The 7,982-nt window shown below is 35.2% G+C and overlaps 2 protein-coding genes across 18 annotated transcripts in view; both read left to right on the forward strand.

Annotated features, from left to right (window-relative positions):
- LOC126699160 (uncharacterized) overlaps window positions 1-3,434 on the forward strand; it is a 42,489-nt gene extending 39,055 nt beyond the window's left edge. For all 17 annotated transcript variants that reach the window (XM_050396826.1, XM_050396823.1, XM_050396815.1 and 14 more), the window contains 2 exons: window positions 1,429-3,055; window positions 3,190-3,434. In XM_050396826.1, coding sequence (XP_050252783.1) covers window positions 1,455-2,972 — 1,518 coding nt within the window. In that variant the 5' untranslated portion in view covers window positions 1,429-1,454 and the 3' untranslated portion in view covers window positions 2,973-3,055; window positions 3,190-3,434. The remainder of the gene's footprint in view (window positions 1-1,428; window positions 3,056-3,189) is intronic.
- Window positions 1-7,982, forward strand: part of LOC126699159 (receptor-like protein EIX2) — a 171,203-nt gene that overhangs the window by 134,074 nt on the left and 29,147 nt on the right. The gene's annotated exons all lie outside the window — the stretch shown is intronic.

Raw genomic sequence — 7,982 nt, forward strand, 5'->3', positions numbered from 1 at the left:
TTGTGTGGTTATGTGAATGGATATGTGAAGGGTGTGGTGACATTTCTTGTATCTTTACTTCTAAGTTGAACAGCTTGTTGGATTTACTTTTGCAATGTTATGGTGTGGAAATCACCTTCCAAAGGCACCTTTCCCCTTTGTTCAGTATGATGATACATTAGGGGAAGGACAACTGTTGTTGTCCCTTGAATAGGATTCCAAATTAAAGGAGATTTATGGGAAGCCTCCAACGACATGCCAAGATAAGACATAGGCAAAATTCCAACTCTGCAACCCAAAATTTCAGCCAAAGCATGCACATCATCTACCTCCCCTAGTGGAACCATTTCACTCTTCTGCATGTTGACCTTCAAACTTGTTATAGCCTAAAAACAAAGTAACAACAACTGAATATGAAGAATTTGCTCCACAGCTGCATCACAAAATAGAATAGTATCATTTGTAAACAATAGATTTGAAACACATTTTACCACCACCCCTCCTACCTTAGCTTTAAAACCACGGATTAAGCCAGCTCCCTCCACTTTTCTCAACATCCTACTAAAAACCTCCATCATAACCTGGGATGCACGGACGCGGCTCCCAGGCTAGCGCACCTGCGTCCGACGCGGCGACGCGGGAGGGACACCGCAGATCGCGCGTCCGTGCCGTGTCGTGCCACGTGGCAGTTCCCGAATCGGGCCGACGCGGCTCAAATCGGCGCCGTCGCGGCCAAAATCGGGCCGACTCAGTCCGTATCGACCTGTATCGGCCGAGTCAGGCCGAAATTCAAAAAAAAAAAAAAAAAAAAGGTGCAAAACGCATCGTATGACTAAACCTAGATACCCAGATCCCCTCAAACCCTCCCACTTCGTCCAAAACTCCCAAAGGCCCTCTCTCACTCCGCCCCTCATCTCCCTTCTCTGTGTGCTGTCACTGTGCTCCGTCCCTCATCTCTATTCTCTGCGTTTTGAGCTTTCTGTGAGTGCTGTGTGCACACTGCACTGCTTCAGCCTTCAGGTGTGCTCTCTCTGCTCTTTTCTTGAATTTTTATTCTTTGTTCTTTACAATTTCTCTCTGAATCTGAAAATTTATGTCCTTGACTGCTTGCTGTGTTTTTTTACTTGTTTTTTCAATTATTTCTTGTGGGAGTTAAAGGGTTTTGTTAACATGTGATTTGTGGTTTGTGGGAGTTAAAGGGTTCTGTGTTTGTTTGCTGTGATTCTGTGAACCTGGTTGCTGTGTTTTTTTTACTGTGAACTTGGTTTGATTTATCATTAATTTATTGTGTTAATAGTTATTATTTGTAGGTTATTTGTGGGAGTTAAAGGGTTTTTTTGGTTCTGTGGTTTTGTGTTTTTTTGCTGTGAACCTGGCTGCTGTGTTTTGTTGTTGTGAACTTGGTTTGATTTATCATTAATTTATTTAGTTAATAGTTATTATTTGTAGGTTAAATTGAATCTATTGAATTTACAATGGACGGAGTTAATAGCACAGAAAGTTCACAAGAAGTGTCAAATGCTGAATCTCCTCTTTGGCAATATGTGACTAAAGTAGAAAAACCAGCTGGTGCATCTGTTAAATCTGGTGGAAACACATATTTTAAGTGCAACTATTGTGATATAGTTTTTATGGGATCCTATTCTAGGGTTAAGGCTCATTTATTACAAATTTCTGGCAAATGTATTAGAGCATGTTGTAATGTGTCAAAGAGCCATAGGTTGGAAATGCAGCGAGTGCATGATCAAGTTGAGGCTAATAAGTTAGAGCAAGAACAGAGAAGTCAAATTCCCTTACCCCCACCTCCCCCAGGCCGTGGGATACCTATTTCCCCATTTCGGAGACAAGAAGGGAGTGATAGTAGTCATAGTACACATTCGGTTGATGCTAAGAGGAGGAAGGTGACTATGAATACTACTTTGGAGAAAGCATTTCAGAATAATGCTAGACATGATTTAGATAGTAGAATTGCTAGGATGTTTTACACCGGTGGGCTTCCGTTTAACTTTGCAAGGAACCCACATTATCGTAGTTCCTATGCATTTGCTGCTACTCATAGCATTCCGGGTTATCTTCCTCCTGGATACAATGCTTTGAGAACAACACTTTTGCAAAAGGAAAGAGCTCATGTTGAAATACTTTTGAAACCAATTAATGACTCTTGGCTTGAAAATGGTGTAAGTATAGTTTCTGATGGATGGTCAGATCCACAAAGGAGGTCTCTTATTAATATTATGGCTGTATCAGATGGGGGTCCAGTGTTTATAAAGGCAATTGATGGGTCAGGTGAGTTCAAAGATAAGCATTACATTGCTGGGGTGTTGAAGGATGCTATAAAAGAGATTGGACATGAAAAAGTTGTCCAAGTCATCACTGATAATGCAAATGTGATGAAGGCTGCTGGAGCTCTTATTGAGGGTGAGTATCCTAAAATATTTTGGACACCTTGTGTTGTCCACACTCTCAATCTAGCTTTGAAGAATATTTGTGCAGCAAAAAACACTGAAAAGAATGAAGTTACATATGAGGAATGTAGTTGGATTACACGTGTTGCTGATGATGCATTCTTCATACGTGTTTTTATCATGAACCATTCTATGAGGTTGGCAATGTTTAATGAATTTTGTCCATTAAAATTGCTCCAAGTTGCTGATACTAGATTTGCTTCGGTGGTTGTAACGTTGAAAATGTTGAAGTTGATAAAAAGATGCCTTCAAGCCATGGCTATTAGTGACCAATGGGCTTCTTATAGGGAGGATGACGTTGGAAAAGCTCAAAAGGTGAAAGATATGATTCTAAGTGATCTTTGGTGGGATAATATTGATTATATCCTTGAATTCACGGCATCCATTTATGATATGCTACGAATAGCCGACACAGATAAGCCTTGTCTTCATCTTGTGTATGAGATGTGGGATTCCATGATAGAGAAGGTGAAAGCAGTGATATATCGGCATGAAGGCTTGGAAGATGATCAATATAGCTCATTTTGAGGTGTGGTGTATGATATACTCATTGATCGGTGGACTAAAAATTCTACACCATTACATTGCTTGGCTCATTCCTTAAATCCTAAGTAAGTACATTTATTATCTATTTTCCTTAGTTCACCCTAATCCTAAGTAAGTACATTTATTATCTATTTTCCTTAGTTCACCCTTTTAGTAAAACCCACGTTTGATCTATATTTGTTTTTTAATCTTTAACTAGGTATTACTCCATTGAATGGATTTCGGAGAATCCAAAACGCATCCCTCCACATCGGGATCATGAAATTTCTATGGAAAGAAGCAAGTGTTTGGAGCGATACTTTGAAGATGAGAATGACTTAACGGTGGTGAAGTATGAGTTTGCTAAATTTTCAGGAGGGAGGTTTCCTTCACCAAGTGCCTTGACGGATAGGTGGACCTTACTACCTTTGGTTTGGTGGCAATACCATGGCTCCGCATTTCCAACTCTTCAAACCCTTGCCCTTAAACTTCTTGGACAACCTTGCTCATCCTCATGTGCTGAGAGAAATTGGAGCACGTACAAATTCATTCATTCCTTAAAAAGAAACAAAATGGCTCTTGCACGCGCTGAGGATTTGGTATGTGTGCATTCTAATCTTCGACTCTTGTCAAGGCGCAATGAAGAGTACATACATACCGCAACAAAGATGTGAGATATTGCAGGAGACTCTTGGAATGAGAGTGACATGCATGGAGGAGCTGGAATTCTTGAGAATGCAGCTCTTACACTTGATGAGCCAGAGTTGGAGGCTATAGTTATTGGGAATGTTAACACTAGTGCTACTACTAGTGAAAGTGAAGTTCGAAGTGAAGCTATTGATCTTGAGGATGATGATATTTGTGTTTGATTGTATTGTTGATTAACTTTTATTTTGTTTTAGTTTCAAACTTATGAGTTGTATTCTAATTTCCAAACACCATGGAATGTTTTAGTTTCAATCTTGTGGATTATATTTAATTTATGAACATCATGTTTTAGTTGTTATCTATTATTGCTCTTAAATTTGGTATTTGTTTATATAATGTGAAAAAGTAAAAGTATGCTTAGCAATATATTAAACATATATTATAAAAATATTTTTAATAATTTTTTAATCGCCGAGTCCTGCCGCACCCGCACCCGCACCCACCTTTTTCAAAAATTGCCAAGTCCCGCACCCGCACCCGAGTCCCGAAACGCACCTGTGCTTCATAGATCATAACCAAAAACAACATAGGAGATAGCAGATCCCCTTGTCTTAAACAACTTGAACTGCAAAAAAAATCAGCTAGAGACTCATTAATCAAAACAGAGAATTGAACTGTGGATATACAAGTGCGAATCCACTTACACCAATTCACCCCAAAGCCCATTCTCTCCAACGAATCCAGAAGAGCCTCAGAGAAATCAACTGATCTAAAACCATTTTCAATCGATTTGCCAAAACCTTAGCCAAGATCTTATAAGCACTCCCCACCAAGCTAATAGGCCTAAAATCTCTAATGTTAGAGGCATCGTTCTTTTTTGGAATTAAAGCGATGAAAGTAGCATTAAGAGATTTTTCAAACTTACAATGTTGAAAAAACTCTTCAAAGACCACTAAGACGTCTTTCTCCACTACTTTCATACAATGATGATAAAAAGCCGTAGTAACCATCCGAATTTGGAGCTTTTCCCCTTCCAGGTCTCTTACAACCTAAAAATCTCCTCTCTCTCAAACTTTCTTTCAAGCCAAACTCTCCATATCCCCAATACAATCAAACTCCAAACCCTTCACAAAAGGCTTCCACCCCTCGGACTTGTGATACAAATTTTTATAAAATTGTACTACCTAAATAGTTACCTTGGATTCCTCCTCAAAAACCACCCCATCCACCTTCAAGATCCTTTGATGATTATACCTTATTTGCGAGTTTGCCATCTTGTGGAAGAACTTGGTGTTATTATCCCCTTCCTTAATACATAACATCCTAAATTTTTGTCTCTAGGAAATTTCTTCCAAAGAAAGAAGATGCTCCACTTGGGACCTCAAATCTACCCTATAACATTGTTAAGATTATTGTTAAGATTTATAACCAACTCCAAAGTTTTGGGATTAAGGTTTTGTTGTTGTATTTTTGTACCACTCATGCTGTGAAGAATCACTATCAAAGGATGTGTAATTAGTTGAAAAAAATGTTTGGAACTTGTTTAAGCACTTAAAATTGTATGTTTAAAAAGAACAATAAATTTAAAGTTGAGGTCATGTGCATGGCAACCATGCTTCTGCTTTCTTGCTATTTGGAGTATGTTGTACGGGGTTTGCTTCCTATGACGCATATAATTTGTTGGTTGGTTTTACTTGCCTTCTGCTATTTTTGGCTGAGTTTTTGTATTTCATACATAACTGGACTGTTGATGTCCTAGTAGTTCACCTATATTTTCATTTGTTTTGCATAGAAAATGGCTCAGAAAAGGCATAAAAATGCCAAAGCTAAAGAAACTTTTGATTGGAGTTTAGAAATGGTGACTAGTAGGAATGTTTGAATTTATTGTCTTCAGACACAAACAAGATTTAAAAAGAATCCCACATTTTTATGGATAAAAAGCTAATGATTTTAACACCAATTAAAGCCGGATTCCATGATCTCATCATTGAGGGGGATAATATTAATGTTAGGAGCAAAACTCTCTATGCTGAATATGGACTATTCACGACTTGGGCATATTTTGCAAGAAATAAAGACGTTGGTGGTTGGTCTTCGCAAAGGCTCTTTCTCATATGTCAGGAGATTTGGCAATTCAGTGGCGCACTCTTTAACTAAGTTTGTTAAATCTATCTTTGATGATGTAATTTGGAGTGAAGATCCTCCTCCTCTTGCCTTAGAGGTTTTATTCTTTGATGTAAATGTTACTCTTTTGTGAATTAAAGTTTTTTTCCCTCAAAAAAAAAAAAAAAAAAACAATAAAAAAAAAAAACAAAAGGTTGTTCAAAAGTTGCTAAATCTATCTTTGATAATGTAATATGATGTGTTATGTTTATATCATAATTTAATTCATTAAAATAGGGCGTAAAATTTCCTGGAATTCAGTAAAATGTCAGAGTGAAACAAAAATTTGCTGCACATGGTGTTCATGGATATAATAATTATAACTTCACACCAATACTTCACCAAATTGAACAAGACACTGAGCATCATAACATTTGCTAATTGCTCGTAACCATTGTCCTGCTGAAAAATTCGATTAAATAAGTCATAGTTATTGTCGTTACTTTTTATTAAAAAAAAATTAATGAGCAAGTACAACCATAGTCACCAAAATTTTATTATTTATTATTTATTTTATAGTTAGAAAACTGTGTACTGTGCTTTGTTTTCAAACCTTTGATTTTGAAAAACAAGAATTTTTTTTTTTAATTCTGAAAAAAAAGTTTTTCAAAACAAAAATAAAAAGAATTTTCAATACATAACCTTATCTTTCAATTGCTTTCTTTTCTCTCTGATCTATATCTCTAACAATTCAAAAAACTCTAATCACTAGATGTTTTGTACATGCCTTTTTTTCCCCCTTTTCTCAATAATAGGAAGAGAAACATCATACTCTTTACTCTGATGGAGGGTAGGACTGGAAATAAACTAAACTATTTATGAATAGTTTGAGTTTAATTTTAAAAAAAGCTTTTCTATGAACGTTTGTTTAGAGAACAAACCAAGTTCAAGTATTAATTTTAGATTCAATTATTAAACAAGTCAAGCTCAAACAAAATAAAGTGTTCGTGAACATAAAGACTCGATTTAACAATATATAATAGAACAAAGTTTCTCTCTAAACTAATTTGGAGAGAAACTGTACAAACTCCTCATATATCTCTATATTAAGTATAAATTTTGATAATCTAGTCATTAGTTTGCATGTTTTTATTAAATTCTTCATGCATGTAAAATTTCAAGAAGATCAAAGATCAATTGCTATCTCTTTAAACAAATGTTGAAATTTCAAATTTTTATGATCTAAAATTGTGTATAAAAAATAAGTTTATTGATTGAATAGTAAATAATATCCAATTTGAACCAAATTTGATATGCATGTTAAGAACATAAGGAACATGAAATTCAATTGTTAGATTTTCAAAATTCACAAAAAAAAAAAAAAAAAAAAAAGATATATGAAGGTTTGTAGAGTTTCTCTCCAAACTAATTTGGAGAGAAACTTTGTTTTATATAATATTATATTTTTATATGTATAATTGTCTAAAAATATACTCATATAGACTTGAAATTGCATTGTATAAGATTGTCAATAAGTTCATATGATATTAAATTATTATTTTTAACTTATTGATGATATAAATAGTTTATTCGCAGTTTAAAAAAAAACATTTTATTCACGATTTCACAATATATATTTAGAAAATAATAAGTTAATTAAGTAGATTGTGAACAATCTTGAACATAAAATCTTGTTTGGTGATAAGCTCAAACTCATTTTGTGTTAAAAAAATAATAATAAAATGAACTAGTTTGAACTTTTAATACTTAGCTCGTCTCATTTACAAGGATATTTTTGGTATTTAGCTTTATTTTACCAAATTTTTTGTTAATTGACAAGAAAGCCAAACATACATCTTGAGTTTTGAAGACTTGAGTTCTATATAAACAACAACATGACAAACCTACTAAAGAAGAAGAAAGAGAATTACAGAGCAAAGAAGGAGAAGAAGAAGAAGAAAAAAAAAAAAAAAAAGAAGAAGAAAAGAAGAAGAGAGAGAGAACACCTGCAGAGCAGCACCAAATGATCAGATCTGCAAATTCGAAGAGGATCAGCTTCGTCCTCCAAGGCCTGATTTGGGCTTAATCTAATGAGAAGAAGAAATATTAGATCTGGAGAGAAGAAGAAGGATTGGTGGTAAGCTTAAGTTTTTCTCTTGGTTTTCTTTGAAGAAACTCGAGTCTTAAGTTCCTTCTGTGATTTCGATCTCAAAGATTCGAAATGCTACTTAACAAATATGTTGGCAAAACTTGTCAACTAAC

The sequence above is a fragment of the Quercus robur genome, chromosome 9 (assembly GCF_932294415.1).
Source record: "Quercus robur chromosome 9, dhQueRobu3.1, whole genome shotgun sequence".
Lineage (NCBI taxonomy): Eukaryota > Viridiplantae > Streptophyta > Magnoliopsida > Fagales > Fagaceae > Quercus > Quercus robur.